This window comes from Spermophilus citellus (genome assembly GCF_964194105.1).
Source record: "Spermophilus citellus genome assembly, chromosome: 9".
NCBI classification, from domain to species: domain Eukaryota; kingdom Metazoa; phylum Chordata; class Mammalia; order Rodentia; family Sciuridae; genus Spermophilus; species Spermophilus citellus.
The window spans coordinates 125,194,634-125,217,738 of record NC_138191.1 but is presented as its reverse complement, the minus strand read 5'-3'; the positions used below and the strand labels follow the sequence as shown (position 1 = coordinate 125,217,738).

General features: G+C 52.5%; 1 protein-coding gene across 1 annotated transcript; it reads left to right on the top strand.

Annotated features, from left to right (window-relative positions):
- Positions 1-1,691: 1,691 nt before the first annotated feature.
- Positions 1,692-22,945, top strand: CDA (cytidine deaminase). The gene is made up of 4 exons (XM_081307750.1): positions 1,692-1,934; positions 15,231-15,342; positions 19,810-19,867; positions 22,042-22,945. The coding sequence occupies exons 1-4, from the start codon at positions 1,781-1,783 to the stop codon at positions 22,156-22,158; spliced, it is 441 nt and encodes a 146-aa protein (XP_081163876.1). The 5' UTR covers positions 1,692-1,780; the 3' UTR covers positions 22,159-22,945.
- The last annotated feature ends 160 nt before the right edge of the window (positions 22,946-23,105 follow it).

The following is a 23,105-nucleotide window of genomic DNA, read 5'->3' as shown; positions in this document are numbered from 1 at the left end:
AGGGTACTAGGGTTGCCCCATTGAGTAAATCAGGAAAGAGAGGCCCCGAGTGATGAGCTCACTCGCCTATGTGCATAGCAGGTAATAAGTGCTCAAAGCAGGATTTGAAGTGGTTGGTCTGATGCCCAGGCCTGCACCTTGCCAGTCTGTTATACCAGCTCCCTGAGGGATCTGGGGTGGGTGAGAGTCCAGGACTCCAATGCAAACAAACTCAGGTTTGAGGTCAGTTTCTAAGACTCTGATTTCTGTGAACTCGAGTGTTCTCATCAGTAAATTATAAGCAATAACAGTATCTGTCTTGCGAGGAGGATTAAATGAAATCATTCAAATCCAGTAATAGCCTCAGCATCGGGCCTGGCACATAGCTAGAACTGTATTAACGTCAGCCTCTACTACAACTGTGCATTGAGTAAAAAGGGGGTGGATGGTGCCTAGACTCTGACCTGCAGATTCTGGAAGATTCCCTCCCCGAGGGGATGGCATGAGGTAGGGTCAGGGAGGGCTTTGGACCCCTAATAATATCCATCTCACTGGAAATATATCCAATCTCAGGCCAGGGCAGGACAATCCATTGAGGACCCTGGGGGCCTGCCAGGCCAGCAGGGCACCCTCATTTCCCCAGCTCTAATGAAACCTGGCCCCAAACCTCCCATGTCTAGTGGACATGCATTGTCCCGAGACAGGAGATCCCAGCCTCTGCTCCCACACGAAGGTTCCAGAACTCAGAGGAATGAACAACTGGAGGCTGAGGGCCTCGACCCTCTCCGAGGGCTGTGCATGGCGGAAGGGGAGGGGGCCTGGCGTGGGGGATGAGATAAGCTCTACCAGTCTCTACAGTGGCTCCCAGGTGTTCACCTCTATCTCTGTGGCTGAGAGGTCAGGTCCAGGAAACAGAGACACCAGCCTCACTGCCCGTGCCTGTCCCCTAATTTCCCCCATCCCCATCTAAGACTCCATCCCATCCCTCAGAGAAGTCTCTGATTCACTCATTTCTGCTGGACCTCTGGGGACAACTTTGGCCACCTTAGCTGGAGATTTGCCCTTCCTATGTGGTTTTTGCCAAGTCACTTAACGAAAATAGCTGGATTTAGGTAGAGTCACAAAGTGGGTCCACACCAGGACTTCACTGGTAAGTGATAGAGTCAGGATGTAGACCCATTTCCTTTACCACCAATTCCAATGTCCCTTTTGCCAAGGGGAAAAAAAAAAATGAGGATGACTGAGTAGATCTTCTCGAAGTTTCCTCCAGCTGAGATAATAGTTTCCTTAATCTTACTGCTGCTTTTTGTAACTCCTGACTCCCAGTGGTTGCCCCAGCCCTGCCCTTTCAGTTTCATCCTTTCCCTCAGTGAAAGAGAGAAAAGGTCACTCAGCAGAGGAGTTTGGACATCTAACACCTCACACTGACCCACCAACAGTCTACCTGAGAAGTGTGTCCACAGTCACCTCCTACAGAATGACACCCACCCTCTGACCCACTCTCGCCCCTCATCCATCAGTGTGTGAGCAGAGGGGTCCCTATGAACGAGAGCGAGACACCCAGGGGCACAGCACACCCGTCTGCCCTGGGACACGCACCACACCCTCTCAGCTAAACCAGGGGGAGGCTCCTCTCCCCAGCCGGGTCCTGCCCCACAACCCACGTCCGGCAGGCCCGGAGCCGCCGGGTCTGCACGCAGGGACACACCCCGGGGGAGGAGCCACCCTCCGGCTGTCCCGGCCCAGACTGGAGAGCAGTTCTCGGTCCCGCTGCCCCAGCCAGCGCCCACAGGGAGACGACATGGCCCAAGAGCGTCCTTCCTGCACCCTGGAGCCTGAGCACCTGCAGCGGCTGCTGCTGTCCTCCCAAGAAGCCAAGAAGTCCGCCTACTGTCCCTACAGCCGCTTCCCGGTGGGGGCCGCCCTGCTCACCCGGGACGGGAGGATCTTCTCGGGTAAGGGCGGCCGCCGGGGCCCCTCCTCGGCAGCCTGGGCGGGGGCCAGGGGAGGACACGCAGGGTGGGCGCCCAGGAAGGTGGAGGGAGACGGCGCTGGGCCTCCCAGTCCCTCCCTGGGCCTCCCAGTCCCTCCCTGCCTGCCTCCTGCCCCCGACTGTGGTAGGACGGGTAAACATGACTGGAGAACTTCTCCCGCGGCTGTCAACTCTTGGAGGACTCGGGTGGGGCAGGAGGGTCGCAGGAAGGGAGGCCCCTAAATCCAGACCATCTGCCGTCCAGGGCGCTGGGAAGGAAGGGCCAAAGCCTTAGGAGGCTCCCATGCGCCTGGCACCTGTTGAGGCCTCCTAGGGATGGAGCAAGTCCTCAGCTCCCACCCCCTCATCTAGGTGTTATGCCCATCTTTAGATGAAGAACCTGAGGCCCAGAGAGGCGGCAGGACTTTCCCCAGGTCATAAGGGGCACTGGTGGTGGAACCCAGGGTTGGGGTCCCCAAAGTCCTGCTCTCTTCCCTGAACTCAAGGAGGTGGCATCATCAGTGGTGGGGCAGGCCTGGCAGAGGGTTTTGGAGGAGAGAAGCCAGGTGAGGTTAGGGTGTCCGGCAATGACAGGAAGCCCTGGGAGGGGGCAGGAAGCCACCAGAGTCTGCACAGTGGCTCCTAGCCTCCCTCCTGTAGCTTGCTGGTGCTGTGGAAAAACTCACCTGAGGCTGGGGTGCAGCTCAGTGGGAGAGCACTTGCCTGGTAAGTTCCAACACCAAATAACGAAATAATTTAAAATAAACAAATCTTCTCTGTACTCAAATTCAAACTCGTTTTCACTAAGCTTAGGGACAGCAGGGGACATGGTATGAAGGTGATAGGAAGCCATGGTGCCCCTTTGAGTCTCTTGAATGTTGAGGTTCTGTTAGGTCTCATGAGACATCGGGGTCTCAGGTCTTTGAGCAGAACCCTCCACGGACTGTTGGCTTGTGACAGGAAGGCAAGGAGCACTATTCATTGAGTCCTTACAACCCCACAAGGCGGAGAAGGAAACTGAGGCTCCGAGCGGGCACATGCCCAGTATCGCAGAGCTGAGATGGGAACCCAGATTTCCCTGACTCCAAAGTCTGCTTCTCTATAAGGGACAAAAAGTCTCTGTCACATTGAAGCTCGGGCATGGCCTGATATTTCTGTGAGTGTTGAACATTAACCAGCACCAGGAACAACTCCGTGGAGTGCAGTATTACAGCATCGTGAACAAGGAATCCGCACAGTCTTGGTGCTCACCTGTAATCCCAGCAGCTCAGGAGGCTGAGGCAGGAGGATCATGAGTTCAAAGTCAGCCTCAGCAAAAAGCAAAGCGCTAAACAACTCAGTGAGACCCTGTCTCTAAATAAAATACAAAAAAAGGCTGGGGATGGGGCTCAGTGGTCAAGTGCCCCTGAATTCAATCCCTGGTACCAAAAAAAAAAAAAGGCTCCACATCCCTCCAGATGGTACAGAAAGCCTCTATGCACCCAGCACCTACAGTAACCCCTTGCAAGGCACTTCCTGTGTGGCATCGTCACTATCCATTTACATGGTCACCCTGTCCCCAACTTTGTGCTGCCACAAGACAGGAGCTGTGACTTGGATCTTTGTGCCATTGGTCTCCTACAGCGACACAGCACCGGCCTAGTCCAGGGCTGGCCCTCGTTGTTGACTGACTGGATGGATGAATGGAGGTGTTGGCCTTGAGGCTGAGTTAGATTGAGGAGGCAGAGGCGTCCAGGGGCCAGTGGTGGGGGCTGGGGTCCATCACGTCAGGCCACAGCATTTCCTAGGCTGGGGAACCACTCTGGCTGTTTTCCATACTTGTTTTCCAGCATCAGGACTGGTGTCGTGCTTGGACAAACAGGTGACCAGACAGGCAATGGAGCCAGCCCTCCAAAGCCAGATTCTATGTCGGAATACTCTGGTTCTGCTCTTTCTTTCTTTCTTTCTCCCCTCCCCCCACTTCACTTTTTTCTCCTTCTTTCCACCTACAAAAAAAGAAGGTCACTCTCAAGTGGCCACTAGGAGGTCGGCAGAGAGAAGCCTGGGCCTTGGTTATTCCCACACTGAGCATCAACAGGTACTTGCTGAGCCAACTCCATGCCAGGTCACGTGCCAGTGCTGGGTAGACCTCAGCGAGCAGAAATGACATAGCCCTGCCCTCACGGAGGTCCCCTTGCCTCACACAGGCAGGAGCTTCCATCAAGGTCGTGGGGAGTATAGGATGGATCTGAGCTGGCGCGGGCCCTAGTGAAGCACAGGAGAGGCTCAGGAGTGTAGGGTCAAGGTTCTGGGGTCAGAGTGTGAATCCTGGTGCTGTTGTGTGACCCTGGGGCATAGACTTCACCCTCTGAGTCTCAGCTGGCACAGTGACAGAGCAGCTGTCTTATCGTCCACCTTCAGGATTGCTGAGCAAGCACAGCGCTGCGCCCAGCTGATGTGCCCCATGTGATGAGGAAGGAAATAGGGAGCCGATGATTGTCACTAAGGAGAGGAGTGACATCAGAGTGGTGTTGAGGACAATTTGGCTGCTGGGTTCTGGAGGAGGGCTGGAGCACAGCAAGCAGAGTCAGGGGCTGGTGTCTGTTTTGGTCACTGACCTGTCCAGTGAGTGTGTGCGTGTTACCTGGCTCATAACTGGTTCCCAGTTAAGGCTTGTGGAACACATGAAGGAATGGCTCCTACAGGGATGGTGGCAGGCCAGGTGAAGAGGAAGGGAAGATCTGAGAGACTCTGCGTGGGACAAATGGACGGGACTGGGACGGGCTATGTTAGAAATGAAGGGCAGGAATGTGGTACTGGATCTGCAGGGGGGTGGGGCAGGGACGGATGAGGCATCACTCACGGTGGGATGCTGAAGGCAGAGCTGGGCTGTGCTGGGGACAAGGTGGCAGGGACCAACAGCGATATTAGTACCTAGGATGGCCGGAGCACTCGCTAAGGGCTTGGTGGAGAAGATCTCCTGGAACCTCACAGCCACCACGTTGGGGGCGAGTAAGGGCCACCACATCCGTCAAGGTGATCGCCCCTAGAAATCACAGAGCATCGCAAGCACAATGGTCAAGTGGCGCTGCTCCCCAGGCAGGCTGACCGGGGAACTCAGGTCACCGCGCCCTTCCTTATCCTGTGGACACTAGTTTCTTCCTTTTACCCCAAGGGCGGGCATTCCCAGGTAGCAGGGAACACAAGTGCAGGCTGAAGCTGGTTCTCATGCTTACAGCCTCAAACCCAGAGGGGAAAGAACTCCTTCCCACCAACTCCTGATGGAAAAATTCCAGAGAAGGACTCTGATTGGTCCATTTCGAATTACGGGCACATCCCTGGGCCAATTGGTTGTCCTGATGGGGTAGTGTGATTGGGCCAGCTGATGCACATATCCCTCCTCCTTGGGAAGAGGAAGCGCCCGATACCACAGAATGGGGCTGGGGTGGGGACTGTGCCAAGCAAAACCAAAAGATGACCAGTTCCAAAAATGGGACAACTGAGACTCAGTTTGATCTGATTCCAAATGCCATGCACTTTTGGTGGTCGCTTGGGACTGGGTGGATATGCAGAAGGGGCAGAGAGAATGTGCTGGAAGGAGAGGGCAGTTCACAGAATTCCTGTGGACACTAGCAGCTGGCGGGGCTTGGAGAAGAGGCTCTTGAGTAACCCTGGGAGACCCGACCTGGGCTCCTGAGGTGGGTTAGAGGGATTGGAGGGTAGAAAAGGCACAGCCAATTTTAGACACTGTGAGTTCACAGCTTACCGCAGTCACTGCCCAGTTCTGTGACTTTGCTCAAGAAGAAAAGCCCAGCCACCCTGGAGTCCCTCAGCGGTGGCAGCTGGGGTCCCATCCTGTTCCAAATCAAGTCTGGCTGCCAGCCTCACTGTCGCGACCTTGTAATGATCATCTTTTCCCCTCTGTCACTGTCGCCCTGGCCAAGGCCTTGTGCCTCTCACAGATGGGCCTCCCAGGATGGTAATGATACCTCCAATAACTGCCTCTTCATCATGCACTGCCGGCTGGGAATGGGACATTCCATGGCTGGAGACATTCGGCAGTTATTTGCTGGGAGGAAGGGAGGAGGAACTCGCTGGTGAAGAAGGAGCTGCTGAAGGAAAGGGAAGTTAGGAAAGGAGGAGGGTCAGGACAGAGGAGGATTGGGAAACCCAGGGGAATGGAGTCTGGGTTGGAGGCTCAGCCTGTGTTTATGGGCAAAGATGATGGTCCTAGAGCACCAAGGCTGACCTTAGGGTGGTGTGCAGGTGTCCCTTCCCCCATACACACCTGGCAGTGACCTATCACACACCAGAAAGGGTCTCAGGCCAGTGTCCCAACACAGCATCTCTTGGTTTCACTTCAACTCTTTTTTTTTTTTTTTTTTTTTTTTTTTTTTAAAGAGAGAGTGAGAGAGAGGGGGACAGAGAGAGAGAATTTTAATATTTATTTATTTTTTTCTTAGTTCTTGGCGGACACAACATCTTCATTTTTGTATGTGGTGCTGAGGATCAAACCCGGGCCGCACGCACGCTAGGCGAGTGCGCTACCACTTGAGCCACATCCCCAGCCCTCACTTCAACTCTTTACTGAGCCGGGATAGTAGTCTCTCTCCCGCTTTCCTATCCATCTGCCATTTAGGGGGAAAACCACTTTACTGGACCAGCTGTGAGAGGAGCAGACCTCTTTTTTTTTTTTAAGAGAGAGAGAATTTTTTTTTTAATATTTATTTTTTAGTTCTCGGCGGACACAACATCTTTGTATGTGGTGCTGAGGATCGAACCCAGGCCGCACGCATGCCAGGCGAGCGCGCTACCGCTTGAGCCACATCCCCAGCCCAGGAGCAGACCTCTTTAAGACACTTAAGGATGTCCTGCTTCATTGTGAAATTCAGCGGGCCTTGGTCAACCCTTCAATCTGTCTTCAGTCTTTCTTCCCACAAACCAGCCCCACTCTCCACTTCCTTCCCAGCGGTCCCCTTTTTGTGCCTCAGTGCCTGCACAGGGTTGACTGGCTCCACTCCCTGCACCCTAGCCTTCCGCTCTTCTGGGTTTGGGTCAGGTGTCTCTAACCTGCTTCTCAGTTCTCAGCTGAGTATCTCTCCTCTCAGCACCCCCACACCCCTGTTGCCCTCTGTCCCCCCAGACATCACTTAGTTCTCTCTACTGACACTCAAAAGTGGCTCGTCGCAGAGATGAGCATTGCTAAAATCCCTTAACTCAGTAGTTTAGTTAGAATGCAGTTCATAGGTGAAGTGGTCATTTGCATTGGGCAGAGGTTAAGATGGAGACAGCTAGGATTTCTTCAAGCTCACGGGCATGACATTCCTCTAGTCCAGGGATTCTCAAATGTGGCCCCAGACACTCAGCTTGGCACCTCTTCATTAGAAATGTGAATTCTAGACTCCAGTCCAGACCTGTCGAATCAGAGACTCCAGGGGAAGGGGGGACTTCAAAATCTGTTTTAAGAAGCCCTCCAGAAGATTCGGATGCCCATTTGCTGGGTGTGAGAACTGCTTCTCCAACTGCGGTAATATCTCTTAGAGAAGAGTGGACACCAGCCCTCCGGCTCTGCTCTCTTCTCTGCGGGGCTGGGTTCAAATCTCACCATTAGAATCTCTTTCCTTGTTGATGCTGTGACATCATCCCACCCCAGGCCCCACTGGGTCACCAGAGCAGTAGGAAACACAGCTGGGCTGAAATGCCTGGGAGAGAGAGCTGTCCTTGGCCTCCGGCCACCAGCCTCAGCGTTTAGCCTCTGGAAGAAGGGACTGTAATAGCATCTGCCTTACCCAACTGCTGAAAGGGTTAACTGCCAGCGCAGGGTCAGGTCCCTCACAGTGTGTGGCAGGCAGGAAGTTGGTGGCAATGAGGAATAACAGCAGTTTCACCCCGAGGGGTTATTTGGTCCAGTCCTATAATCATCGCATTGTCCTGGCTGCTCTCCTGTGCTGTAGAGTGAGCAAGACTGCCAGGAAAGAGCTGGCTCGCCTGGAGACGGTGGCCTGCTTTCTTTTTTGTTTCCTTTCTACTTTTTTTGTTGGTGCATTAGAGCTGTACATAGTGATGTGATTTACTGCTACATATTCATCCACGCACACCATATAACAATGTCATCTGGCCAATATCACTCCCCAGCACTTCCCAATAGTTTGCTTTATGAACTCAGGATTATAGTGTGTGGCCTTCCGCCACACCCCTGGCTTTTTCTTTTCTTTTCTTTTGTCCTGAACAAGACTGGCAAGTTACACTGGAACTTGCTAGAGGCCCTAAGTACAGTTCTTACTTTGCATGGCAGAGATGGAGCACTGACAGGAAATTGCACCCCTTCAATGATAGGCAGCCGTCTTAGTCAACTCAGGCTGCTGTAACAAAACACCATAAACTGGGTGGCTTAGACAACAGATATGGATTTCCAATGGTTCTGGAGATCAAGATGCCAATAGAAACCCTCCTACGTAAGGTCTCCTTCCAATCTTTGCCACCTTCTTACTGTCCTCACAGGACAGAAGGAGAAAGCTCCAATGTCTCTTCTTATCAGGACACCTTATTATAAAATGGGATTCTCTTCTTATAATCCTATGGGGGCTCCATCCTCGTGGCCTCATGGAAACCTGAGAACCTCCCGAGCAAGGCCTCACTTCCTCATACCATCACACTGAAGGTCAAGGCTTTGGCAGAGAATTTGAGGGGGACTTCAGTCTGTGATGGTGACCAAGAGCCCCATGTGTCTCTGCCCTCAGGAAGTTCACATTTTAATAGGGGAATCAGATAATAGGGACATTTACTTCTAGAAAGTGTTAAGTGCTGAGAAGCAAATTAAATTGGGATAAAGTAATACAGAGGATTGGAGGGGGTGAGAGATGCAGCTTCAGACAGCGAGACCAGAGGAGGCTTCTCTGCGGAGGTGATATCAGAGCAGACTTGACTAGGGTGGGCTCTGTGCATGTAGGGTATCAAAAGACAAAATCACAACAATTTAGTTTAAAGATCTTAATGGATTTTATTTCCAATTCCAGAATTAGGCAGCACTTCATTTCATAAAATAAGTATTCTGACATACAATGCAGAGGTGGTTTGATTTATAGGCAGAGAAAGGATGAAGACAAAACAAAAAGACAAAAATTGGATCGATCACTTCAAAGTTACTTTTCTTCTAAAATGGTTTGTGGGTCGGCTTTGTGTCATGGGAGGAAATTAACTTACAAAGAGAAAAGGTTTGTTTTGGTTCACAGTTCTGAAGATTCTGCTCCAAGATCAAATGGTCCCATGCTTTGGGCCCCCGGCAAGGGCAACCCACCATGGCGGGAGCATGTAGCCATATAAACCACCCCCCTCAGGAGCTGGGAAGCAGCAAGAAACAGAAAGAGACCCGGTTTCCACAGTCCCCTCAGAGTATATGCCAGTGACCTCAGGACCTTCCGTGAGACTTCCTGCTGGAGGTCCACAGCACTTCCCAGTAGGCCACCCTGGGGACCAAGCCTTCAACACGTGGGCCCTGGGGGATGCTCAACATCTGGTCTACAGCAGGCAGGGACAGGGAGACGCCAGGTTAACCTCAGGTTACCGTTTGTGTGTGTGCAAGGAGCAAGAACTTCATTATCGTGTCTGTTGAAACTGACCCTTTAGGGAAATCTATTGTTTCTCCTGTCATCTGGAAAGGTCTGATAACAAGTTAATTTCAATTTGATGACATGGGACTTCAGCACAGATATGCCATTGGAGGCTCAATACCTGTCATTATCATTTTGCAAAGGAGGACAATTGATCCTTAAGGAATTTCAGTCCCTCTCCCAATTCTCAGAGCCAGTAGAACAAAGAGTCCCAGGACCCAATAGAACCTCAGGGTTGTTCCTGCAAAGCACCTGAGTCACGGGGGCGGGGGGGGGGCAGGAGGGTGCTCCCAGCAGGACGACTACTCTCCTCTTAACTGTGGAGATGTTTTGCGCATGGTAAGGAAGACTGCTCTAAATGTCACCTTTCTGAACTTCCACCAGACACATGCCCTTGTCCTAAGAGACTGGGTCTTCTCCAAATGTGGCAATTTGCTTTCACAACTCATCAGGGAATCCCCAGATCTATGTGAATCATGTCTATTGGGAAAAGGGTCAGGCCTGAGTCAGGGACAGGTCAGGGCTGGCCAGGGTTGCTGGCCTGAGAGGAAGGCCAGCAGGGATGAACCTGGGAGAGGCAGAAGCCAAGAGCAGGTGTTGCTATCAGGGGTCCCAGGGTTCTTTGTGTCCCATGAAAAGAATTGAGCCAGAATTGGCAGGCAGAGAAGAGGTTTATTGAAAACAGAAGTTCATTCTGGGAAAACAGAAGTGAAACAAGCTAGGAGGTAGCCCCAGGCCCTGTCTACACCACCGAGCTTGCTTTTATTGCATTGTGCTAGTTCCTTTAGGGAGGGCACTTGGGGTTGATTGACACCTTGATTGACAGCTGAACCTAACATAATTTCCTTTCTACTCTGCATGGGTAAGTTTCATTTTCCATCGGAAAATGCACAGAGGGGGAGCAAACCGCAACACCAATGGTACATTAGCTAGCAACAGGGGAACTTTAGGTCAGTCCCTGGGGCTGTTACCCTGGCCCCAGATTGGGGACTTTCTCTAAAGGGGCTTGAATTCCCCCTGTGGTCATCCAGTCCTCCCTTTAACCACAAAATGACCCAGGATTCCCTCCCAGGAGGCGCTTCAGACAGAGTGTGAGGAGGGTGCCTTTCCCATCCTGCCGCCAAGCCCCGTCTCCTAACTCATACAGCAGGGTCAGCAGAGGTGGGAGCTGTGGGCAGGTGTGGGCAGGCAGGAGTGGTGGGGATCGGGACCACGCTGGGGAGCAAGAGGGACTGGTTCATTTCTTCACTCAACTTCCGTCAGCCCAGCAGAGGTTGAGTGATAAGGGGTCAGTTATCTCAGCCATATAACTCACTTTGGGTGCTAGGGATTGAACCCCAGGACACTTTACTACTGATCCAATCCCCACCCCTTTTCATTTTTTCTTTTGAGACAGGATCTCACTAAACTGCTGAGGCTGACCTCAAACTTGAGATCCTCCTTCCTCAGCCTCCAGAGTTGGATTACAGCTGTGTGCCAGCACCCGGCTCATAACTCACATTTTAATATGAATGACTGAGTGCCTAGCCAGCATGGGCCGTGATACCTGTTAACTGCTACTTTCAGGATCCATAGAGCAGGCCTACTCTACGGATTGATTTATCTGTAGATGCAAAGGATAGAAATGCTCATGAATTACTGTAGACAGAAAGAGAATGTATGTGTGACCAGCAACCTAGGCCCAAGGCCTGACTTCTGAAGCCCCAGCTAACCAGGAATGACCACATGCCCCGCCCCCCCCCAAAAAAAAAAAAAACAGAAAAGGAAACTTTAACTGATGTGGCCATATTGGGAAGACAAAGTGAAACCCGGCCCCGGTGCTGACAGGACCTCAAGTTAAATGGAGGAGGAATTGGGGTGGGGATAGGGGTAGGGTGGGCTGCACAATTAAGCCATCTTGGTCAAACTGCGCTCTGGTGGATCATTCTCTCAGTCCTGGTTCTATGAAGGGGCTCTGGAGAAGTCCTTATCACTCCAGGGTCCCATTTCCACTTGCCCCCCAGATCATTTGTCTACCAGTCTTGTGATCCTAGAAGGGGGCCATGACTGGGGACTCCCAGGCCCCATTTCAGGGGCCTGAAACAGGATGCTGCGAATCTCGCCTCAGTCTTCCAGGAGCACAAGATGGGCTAGATGAATTGAGGGCAAGTGACCCTCATGTTACTGTTTTTTAGATAAACACTCCTTAAAGGATTTAACATGCCTATGTGCAGACCAAAGTTTAAGTTAATAGAAGACAGATACAAAATGAAGGCAGGGATGCAGGGCAGGCCTAAATGGAGAGTCTCTGCCCTTAGCAAAGGCGGCCTCTCTCAGTCCCTGGGTGCACCTAACTGAACAGTGGGAGGAGCTGGAACATAGCTGGGCCTCATAGGCAACTGCCTCGGGCCAGACTCTCCTCTCCCTACCTGGCCTCACCTCTTCCCTCTCAGTCCTCTGTGCGTTTCATGTCTGGTATTGATCTCGCCCATGATGGATGGAGACATGGCGGCCCACACTGGGTGTCAGAGAGGAACCAAAGTCCCACCCAGAGAACTCTGATTGGCCAGGCTGGGTCAGGGCTCAGCCTTAGGCCATGTGAGAAAAGATGTCAGCTTCCATGTGGACTCTCTGCTGGGAATGAGGTAAGGTGCCAAACACAGAGGAAGCAGGGCTCGCTGACCACCTCCGCACCCAGCTCGGAGCTGGATCTCTCCACAGCCCTCTTCCTCCAGCCTGGCCTGGCTCTGCCTGTCACTAGTCCCCTGGCCTGCAATAGCAGTCCATAGACCAAATAATCATCTGTCCCCATTCCCTCAATATACGTTGTGGAGCAGGACAGGGCGGCAGCCGTAAGATCTCGCGTTAGCAAAGGGAAGAACAGGAAACCCACAGGGGGCCCCCCCGTCAGGACATTAGTGAAAACCGCTGTATGGAGCCCTCCTGCCCTGGATCACGCTCCTCTTCCCTTTCTGCCCTGGGGGTGACCCTTCTTCACTGTCTTCTGGGACCCCTGGCTCAGCCCTCTGGGAGCTTCTTCCTTGGTCATTATCCTCCTTGGCCATTCATCTAATGTGTGTGTTAGAGAGAATGGCCAGCCCCCTTTGGGGGCCCCCAGTTCTGTGCACACACGTGTGGTGTTTTGGGGGTTCAGGAGTTTCTTTAGGGGTTGAACAATCATAGGCTCTTGTGGACCTGACTTGCCTGTTTGCTCTACCAACTACCTACACTGAATGGTTATGTCAGAAAAACACAGAATTCTGTGACATTTGAGTCACTGTATTTTGAGACCTTTTTGTTACAGCAGCGTAGCCTTCTTTGGCTACTCAATTCTATCAAAAACTCAGAGGCCTCCTGCTCTCTTTGCTTCCAGTCCTCCCATGCAGGAGCACCACACCCAAAAGGCCCTTCTAGACATGGTTATCAACCCTGCCAACTCTGTTTCCAAGAACTGGCCTCCTGCTGCCGCATGTCAGGGCTGGCTGTTGAGGCACCTGAACAATAGTCTGAGTGGGAAGGTAACAAATGACACTCTTAATTAGATCCTGGCCACAGGGCTCCTTCTCATTGCCAGGTAGAGGAATATTAATGGTAGGTAATGCAGTCTGCCCTTCAGGTTATGGCAGTCTGCCATAGACTTAACAAGGGCCATCAGCCTGCCATCTTGCCATATCTGTCTGTGTCTCTCATCGATATCACCCAACCATCAAACCAATGCCATATAGTTTAATTTTTTTTTTGTACCACAGATTGAACCCAGGGGCACTTAAACACTGAGCCACATCCCGAGCCCTTTTTACTTTTTATTTTGAGACAGTGTCTTGCTAAGTCCCTCGGGCCTCATTAAGTTGCTGAGGTTGTTCTCAAACTTGTGATGCTCCTGCCTCAGCCTCCCAAGTCACTGGACTTATCAGTGTGTGCCACCAAGCCCAGCTTTAGATGTTTTTGTTAAAGTTGTATCTCACTTTTTATATTCATTGAGTGTAGGCTACGCTGCTATAACAAAAAGGTCTCAAAATACAGTGACTCAAATATGATAGAATTCTGGTTTTTTCTGACATAACAATTCAGAGTAGGTCGTTGGTAGAGCAAATAGGCAGCTCTGCTCTGTGAATTGACCAAGGTCCCAAGTCCCTTCTCTCGTGTTGCTTCTCCATTCCTATGACATACACCTCATGGTCAAAGCTGTCCCACTCCATCCGCTCCCACCTTCCAGCTTATGGAAAAGGAAAAGAAAGGAAATAGAGGTAAGGAATCCCATTAAAGAAAACATAACCCACAAGTTTCCCATTGTCACTTTGGGCCACATCCTATTGGCCAAAATTCAGTCAAGACATGGCCACACTGTGCTACAAGGGAGTCAGTCATACTGGAATGGGGGTCTCTCCGATCACTTAGAGGAAGAATAGGAAATGGAGATTGGGGAGTAATTAATGTCTCTCTCAGGAAGAAAGCAAGCTACAAAGAGTGATGAGGAGCGTACACCACGTCCCAAAGGTCGGGAGACAGCCTGGCTCCCGGGGCCACTTCTTCATGGTCTCAGCTCCCTGAAAATGGGCATTTCCCAGTCAGCCGACCTGGCACTGCCAACATTGTCTCCTGGGAGCATCCCTGGCTCATTATCCCCAGGAGGACCCCTGAGAGGGGCACTGGGAAGGACTCTCTCTCTCTCTGAGGGTCACAACTCACCTCCCACGGGAGGCCCCAGGATTGTCCGCCACCTGGTGCCATCCTGGGCACCTCCTGCGAAGCTTGGGAGTTTTCTGTTAGTTGATTTCTTTGATTTGATGGTGGTTTTACAACAAGACTCACAGAGAAGCCTGGCTGAACCCAGGCAGCAGGTGACCAGCAATGGACACGTTGCCCAGCCCTGAGCTTCCAATCAGGACCTCTGCGACACCAGGACTCCATGGTTTATTTATACACAGCAGAACTGGGCGGCCTGAGGTTCTGAAGGTTGCGGAGTCCAGGATGAGGCCCTGGCAGCAGTGTCTGGGGAGGGCCCCCTTTCTCACAGATGGTGCCTCCTCCCTGTGTCCTCCTGTGGCAGAAGGCACGGGGCAGCTCTCTGGGGCCTTCTTTTAAGGCACTTATTTAATCCATGGAGATCAGTCCCCTTCATTAGGTCCTTGTGACCTGGTCACCTCTGCAAAGGTCCCACCTTTTAAGACTATCACTTTGGGATTAGGACTCAATATATGAAGATGGAGGACACAAACATTCAACCACTGCAGGTGTCACACCTCAGGGTTTCCGACTCTTAGATCCAGGCCTGGGGCTCTGTTGACTTTTATTTATTATTTACTTATTATTAAATTTTTTTTCTTGGCACAGGGAATTAAACCCATGGCCTCACACATGCTAGGCAAGTGCCACACGGAGCCACACTCCCAGCCCTCTGCTCACCTTCCTTAGCCTCAGCACCTCCTGACCTTGACCTCTGCAGGGTGCTGGGGCTGCTCAGCCTGTCCTGTCCCCCGCTGCACCAGGAGGGAGGCGCTGGGGAAATGAAGGCAGCGAGTGGTCTTGGGCAGGGCCACTGCACCATGGGCTCAGGGTCCCCCAGGGCTCCAGGTCAAATTGCCCTTTCCTTTTCCTGCCATGTTGGAGTGGCCGGTCCCTCCCCATCCTGGAATGGGCCAGCCTCGCGGCACACCCGCAGCAAGAAGTGGCTCTGCTGGACAGATCACCGGGCTGTCCTCTCTCCTCAGGGTGCAACGTGGAAAATGCCGTCTACCCACTGGGCAACTGTGCTGAGCGGACTGCCATCCAAAAGGCCATCTCCGAGGGACACAAGGACTTCAAGGCCATTGTTATCTCCAGGTGAGTGGGGGAGGCAAGAGACAGTGGCCCTCCTTCAGCCCTTCAGCCAAGGCCTCACCTGGGACTCCTGGGCACCTCGGTGCCAGGCACGGGTTCAGGACCTGCTGAGTCTGAGGGTGAGGAGATAAGTAAGAAGTGGACTCTGCCCCTGTGAGCCCCGAGAGCCACCCTAACACCAGGGCAGGTTCCCTTCCAACGGTACAGGGCACACAGAAAGGCAGCCCAGAGACCAAACCTGGAGGACCCAGGCTTAGGTTCCCTTTTACAGAAAAACCAAACCTGAGGCCCAGAGAAGTCAAGCTACTTTCCTGGGAGTTAGTGGCAGAGCTGGGACAAAACCCAAGTCCCAGAGTGCCACTCCAGGGCCATCCCACTGCGCCAGGCTGTTCCAGGAGGTCAGTGGCTGCTAACCCAGCCCTAAGCCCACGCCCATCTCCAGGCACCAGAAGCAGGATGGGGAGACCAGCTGCCGGGGGGACGGAACGAGGGTCAGACAAACCCGGCTCCAGCCCAGGTTCTGGCTGAGGAAGAACCCCAGCCAGCTCTCTCTGTGCCCCAGACACAAATGTCCTTGTTCTGGGGACCTACCCTCAAGGCAGGCAGGCCGAGTTTTTGCTGGCTCTGGACCCAAATACGGTGGCCGCAGGGCTCCCTCTGAATGACCTCTTTACTCATTTGACATTGATTGAATGACCCGGGGTGGCTGCTTTTGGTCCACTTGTGCATATTACAGGAGATTGTCACTAGTGAGTTAATGACATGAGAAAGGTTAGCCCACCCAGAAAGAGGCTCCATGGCTGACCAAGCCTTGGTCTTTGGGGGATTTGGCTGCCTGGGTCACACCCCATGGACAAGGTGGTCCTCCCGGGGGACAGAGCATCTTCCTGGCCCTCATGCAGCTGCCCAGAGCAAGGCCGGTGAACGTGGCTTTTCTCAGACCCTGAGCTCCCACGGGCTGGCCTGGGGTGGGCCAGCTCACTCCAGGTTTGTTCTCTGGGTGACGGCCACGGGTACACCGAGGGAGAAAGGACCCTGCTCCCCGGAGCCTCCCCCATGACGGAGCCTGACCTGGCTTTCCTTCAGCTTCGGGAGAATAAATGAGGCTGTGCCAGGAACATTTTGTGCAGATGAGCAAATATCAGAATGTGAGTTGCACTTAATGAAAGAGAGAGAGAGAGAGAGAGAGAGAGAGAGAGAGAGAGAGAGAGAGAACTCAAAGCTGATTTCTTTGAGAAAGAAATAACTTTCAAAGCTGATTCATAAAAATAATGATATCCTGGAGAAAGAGAAACTAAAGTCAACAAAAAGATAACGGGGCAGAAGCCTTGCTGTTAGAACTTTCCAGATAAAAAAAAAAGCCTTTTGCTCTTGGTTATAATCTGCTTTTAAACACGACTGGGCATTGCTAGCCACGATTAGCAAATGTCCTTATCTACACATAACCTGCGTTTCTCCCGCACCCAACTGTCCTACTCTGGTGACTCTCCCTGTGCCTGTGTCCCCAAACCAGGAATGTGGTCATTGTTGGATCAATGGAGAGCATGGATTTAGGGGATGGATGGGAAACGCCAGTTCTCTCTCGAGCACTGGACAAGGCTGAGATCTCTAAGGACAGACACTGCACCCAGGAGAGGCTCACGGGTCCCCGCACAGAGCCCGGGTGGGCTTTGCTTGCAGAGGAATGAGCTTGGCCCGAGTCCCAGCTGCAGTCACCACGGTCAATGGGTTTCCAGGCTGTCTAATCTGACCAGCGTGACTTCAGCTGTGACCAAGGTCGGCACAAACCACAAGAACTCAAGGCAGGAAGGTAAGGGGGAGGGGCGAGGGGGAAGAGGGAGGCAGGAGGAAGTGTCCAGATGGAGCCGCCCTCCAGGGACTCTGGGCAGGGATGTGGAGCCAAGGGTAACCCTCGGGCTCCAGGGTCAGTGAGGCCTCCAGCTCCCCCACGGACCACGGGCATGGCTCCATGGTCTCTGAGCTGACCTGATCCATGAAATGGGGAGAGTAACGTCTATCCACAGGCTGTCCCAGCGTCTCCTGAGATGGTTTCTGTCTGGAGCAGAATATGACCAGATCTTAAACTCCGGTTTTGAAGTCATCATTATTACTTCAGCAGGCTGCAAGGTCCCCAAAGGTAGCGTGAACAGATTCTGGGTTCCAGTCCCAGTTCTGTGGCCGTGGACAAGGGGCCTCAGCTGTCATGAACTAACATGTAGGTTAATAAGGGTACCTGCTCAGCCCTCACCCTTGCAGGGGTGTTGGGGAATAAATGCTCTAGACCCTGGGCACAGTGCCCCCACCAGAGGCACAGTGTAAGCAAGGGCCATTGTTATTCTTAGAACTATGTTGCGGTCACACCTTCTTGTGACTTTCAGTAGTTGAACTGGCCAATCTAACTTTCCCATAGAATACATGCTTGCCCCCCTTGAATGCCCTAACAGGTCACCAAGTTCAAGGAACCGTTCATCGGGTAGTTGACAGAGCATGCCACAAGACAGGAAGTGGCAAGCTCAGCAGGGGCCAGATCATATAAGGTCTTACAGGTCATGGGAGGGAGGCTGAATTTCACCTGGAGTTCCTCTCCCAGGGCCCTGCCCACTGTTTGCCTTTGTTACCTCATTGACATTCAGATTCATTCCCCCCCAACCATGAAGGGTGGGGCTTTCCTATTGTCTTTGTTGATCCTTTTCCTTGACTGCCCGGCTCAGAGCAGGTTCTTGGTTTATGTGGGTGGAACAAAGCAAGATATAACCCAGTCCAGCCTTAAAGGCTTATGGGAGAGGCCCATAGTGCAACAGCTGTCTCCTGATCATTATTACTAGGGTCAACTTGGCTCAGGGGCCTCCTGGGCCAGGTCTGCACCTTTTCATGTTCCCATGGACTTCTGGAACAATGCTCAGAGAGGACCCCACCTTTCCATGGAGCAGGTCGTTATCAGGAAGATTAAATAAAATAGCACCCTCTGTCCCCTAAGCCCCTTTATTCTGTTCATAGCACCCATCCCACCTCCCTTGGTACCTGGTCGGCGGGTGGGTGGTCTGGCTCTCCTGCCTTGACTGTAAACTCCTGAGCACAGTGAGTCTGTCTCAATCACTGCTTTGTCCCAGCACCAATGACAGTGCCTGGCACATAGCAAGTGCTCACTAAATATTGGTCTGAAACGAGGCAATACACACAGGGTGCTTTGCAGGACGCTCTGCACGTTCTTGGCACACGTTAAACAAATATTGTTAACAGAATAAGAGGAGTCATAAAATAATACATGGCACACATGAAATGTGATAAGGTACTGAGCCCGCGACAGCGACGATAGATGCAAGGAACTAGTACAGGCGATGACAATATGGGCACAAACTAAAGTTTAGGAGCCTCGCATACACACCTCGCCACACCTCATTTTGTTTTCTCACGGTCCTACACGAGGTAGATGACTTCATTCCCCATGAAATGAGGATGGTTAAAATGACTCCAGGTTCGCGCATAGGTTGGTTGCAAAAGGAGGAGCTGAAAACCTAAGAAGTTGAAGTCCCTTGTTCTTGCAGGCGTATCTTAAAGCCAGGGTGCAGCGGGCGAGATGATGATGCTGCTGGCTCAAGGTCTGGCGCTCCAGCAGGCTTCGAGTTTCCCAGTTAAACTTTAGGTGATCTTTGTCCTGCTCAGAACTGGAGGGCTGGCTGTAGGTGCTTGAATTCTCACAGGCAGCCCCTGGCTCTAAGCCCCTCCTCTCCAGGCTTTCTTAGATTCGAGCCTATTTTACTCTTTGAGTCTCATGCATCTTGTTCTTCATGCATCAGGGCCTTTGCACATATTCTTTAGTTCCTTTGCCTACAACATAGAAAAAACCCAGCTTCAGAACAGCATCTCTGTCACTTCATCTCACTGACCCTGTTTCCTCACCTGTAAATTGACCATTCTGACACACAGGTTACTCTGAAAATTAAATGAAATGATGCATGTCAAATGCCTGGGGTAGTAGTTGCTCACTAAATGGCGATGTATGACCTCTACTGTTCCTCCAAGGACATGGTCAAATGCTGCCTCCTCTGTGAAATATCCACTTTCACTCTGGTGGCAGGGCTTGTCTCCCTCTTACTCTGTGTTCTAACTACATGTTGTTTAAAGTAATATCCGGCTTTCTGTCACCTGCTGGGCTGAGCCATCTCATGAAGGCCAGAGTCAAATTCTCCTCAGCCCCTGGAACCCCAGAGGGTGGGCGGCACTTTGTGTTCACTAAACACTTACTGAATGCTCTGAAGACGACCGCATTCCTGCCACTGGCCTTGCCCCTTGGAAGTGTGGGAGGCCACCAAGTCGCCTCCCCAGCCTCTTGGACATCACATGTCTGAATCAGGAGCTGCCCAGGGGTCCGGCCTACCTGGAATGGGGCAGGAACTCAGCGCCTCAATCTTAGCCATTGTCTTATGCCGCGGGACACACTAATTTGCCTTCCCATCTCTATTTCCCCAGTAACCTGCAAGATGACTTCATCTCGCCATGCGGGGCCTGCCGGCAGGTCATGAGAGAGGTAAGAGCTCCCTCCCCGGCAGAAGGCCCTGGCTCTGGCCTCCAGGCCGCAGGAGCCCCACCAAGTGGCCCGGTGCTGTTGGCTGACTCCGAGGGCTTCCCCAACCCACAGGAGACACTGCAACGGCCCCTTCTTCCCGCAAATACTTCCTGAGTGGGTGTCATGGGTGCCAGGCCCTGAGCCAGTGCTGGGGACAAGGCAAGTCAGGCCCTGCCTCCTGAGAGCTCACGGCCCCAGGGCCCAGGTGGACATAAACAAGGAGGCGTCTAAGAAAGGTTCTGAGAGGGAGAGGGCAAGGTGAGTAACTGCAGGAAACGGAGTCAAGTGACAGTGGGGACACTCCAGAGCAGGGGCTGCAGACGCCAGCCCGTGGACCACAGCTGGCCTCCACTGGTCTTTATCAATAAAGTTTTATTGGAACCCTCTGTGCCCATCATTGATGTATTATCTTGGGCCACCGTCCCTTGGAGAGCAGAGCCAAGCAGTTACATAGAGGCCACGTGATACTTACTGGCCTTGGACAGAGGGGGTGTCCACCCTGCTCCAGATGGCCAGGAGGGCCTCTCTAGGGGAAAGCATTTGAGCAGAAATCCAAATCACGAGAAATTAGGGGAAGGTTCAGGGAGTTTTCCAGAGACCAACAAGGTCACCTCTTGGTGAGTTTGATACACAGCAAGAAGCACAGGACCTGGGCAGTGGAGTGAGGGGACGATGGGATGCGGGATCAGAGGCCTGGGCAGGGGCCAGATGGGGCCCGATCGCACCAGACGGAGGGCAATTTTATTCCAGAAACAGCAGGAACTGAATTGTACACTTAACAATGGTTCAAAAGCCAAATTTTATGTTATGTCCATGTTGCCACATTTTTTTTAAACGCTGAAAAGAGAATGAAGGGACGTTTGTAAAAAGGAGCGTCTGGGTGGTGATGTGTGTGTTACAAAAGCCGCCTTCGGAAGGCAGTGATTCCGCCAACTCTAAAACCACAGGGGTGGCTTAGACCGCGGGCTCTTCATCTGGGCCAGGTGGGAGTTTTTGAGGTTTATATGAACATTGGGGAGTGGCAGTGAGCCTTGTGGATTCTCAAAGAGAATGTGTCCTTTGGAATCCCAAAAGGTGAAAGCCACCAGCTCAGAGCCCCACACACTCGGCCCTTGAGCTCTGGCGCAATGTCATCAACCGCTCTGAACACTGCAGCTTGTTTGGCCCTCGCCCTGAGCCCAGGAGATACGCGGATGCCATCAGCCCCATTTCCAGAGAAGCCCTTTGAAAAGGGTCAGAGAAGCCGAGCGCCCGCCCACGATGAGCCGGCATCGGTGGCCCTTGTCCGTCTCCCTTAAAACATTAATTCTGAAAAAGCCAGAAGATTGATGGTGTCTGGTGAATACTTGGTGGTTCAGACAGAAGTGGAAGCTGCGATGAGCGGTTGCTGGCAGCCAGTGTGACCTAGCAGAAGGGGTGCGTTTAACTGAGCACATACTATGTGTCTTTCCCAGAATTGTCTCTAAATCTCACCACACCTGGCCAGGGAGAGCCTGGGTCTGCTGATGCACACCATCTCCATGACACCACCATCAACTTAACTCCCACCTACTGACCTGCCTACCACATTCTCCCATCTCTAAAACTGTCTCATGGATCAAGACGCTGAGCCCTAAAGATTTATCCTTTGCCTGAGGTTGTACAGCAAGCAAATGTTGTTCCTCACAGTGCACAAGAAAGAGGGGGAGTCAGCTCACTGTTCCCTGTAAGCCTCGGTTTCCTCATCTGTAAAATGGGCCTAACAGCACCTACCTCCAAGAGTAGATACTAAGGCAAGCACACTACCGAGGGCATCATGAAGCAGGCATGTGACCTGTCCCGACGGGTAAAGGACAAACAGTGAGGGAAGCAGGCCTTAGCTGTCATTCATCATAGCAGAAAGAAGTCGGCCTCTGGCCGTTAGATGTCATTTTTACAAAGCCCTGGGTGAACCCTCAAAGGACACATTGCCCACCAACAATGTGCCCCGGGCCGTTGGGCCTCTCAAGGTCTATGTGTCGAGCACAATTTCTGCCATTACCATTTTACAGATGGGGAAACTAAGGCACCCAGAGGAATGTGGGGCAGACGGAAACCCAGGTCCCCCTAAGCCCTCAGCACCTGCCTCCCTCAGCCTGGCCTTGTCTCTTTTCCAGTTTGGCACCGACTGGGCCGTGTACATGACCAAGCCGGACGGCACGTATGTGGTCAAATCCGTCCAGGAGCTTCTGCCCGCTTCCTTTGGGCCCGACGACCTGCAGAAGATCCAATGAAGGCCGAAGAACACCCCCTGTCCAGGAGGGCCTGGTTCCTACAGCTGCTTAAGGGGACAGCCACCCAGAAAACTTCCTGAAGATGTCTTTGCTGACCTAAGGACACCTGCCAAACGGGGTCCCGTCATACAGGGGCCAGGAAGGACCGCTCTTCCAAGTCCACCAAGCACCATGAGGGGATAGGGCTTCTCTCACCAGGCAGGAGCCCTCCTGTGCCCTGTCCACCCTGGGGTTCAGAGCGCCCTGTCCCTGGCTTTCCCTCCCATGGCCCTCTTTAAAGCTGCCCCAGCCTGAGGTCCTGGCCTGTTCCAGCGGCTCTGCTTGTCACCCACAGCCCAGTTTGCACAGATGTGTTTGCTTTTTGTCGTTGCTGCAGCTCTTCGCAGGCACAGGACTATCTGTCCCTTTTAGAAGGACCTGGACAGTCTACTTGGGAGAAAGCAGATACTTTAAAATTGTGCCTCTCTTCCATCTGCTACCATTTGTACCTCGACTGTCCCCAAAAGCCCATGTCTAAAAGGCTTGATCCCCAGCCTGTGGCACTGCTGAGGGAGGGTGAAACCTTTAAGGTGGGAGACCTTCAGGTCAGGGGTGGCATGACCTTGTAGGGCACTGTGGGACCCCAGTCTTTTTCTCTCTTTTGCTTTCCTGTCATGAGGCTTTTGCTCCTGGCAACCCCTCCTGCCATGATGTGCTGCTTTTCCATAGGCCCAAAGTCAGGGGACAAACCAGTCATGTACTGAAGCATCCAAAACTGGGAGCCAAAATAAACCTTTTGTCTTTATGAGATGATCATCTCGGATGTTTGTTATAGTCACGGAAAGCCAACGAGGACACCATCTCTAGAGTCTGGTTTTGGCTCAGCATAGACCTGAGCCCTGGACGCTGTCCACCTGCTGCCTGCAGCTGAGATTCCAAAGGGCGTGAAGGGAGCCTGGTCAACCCCC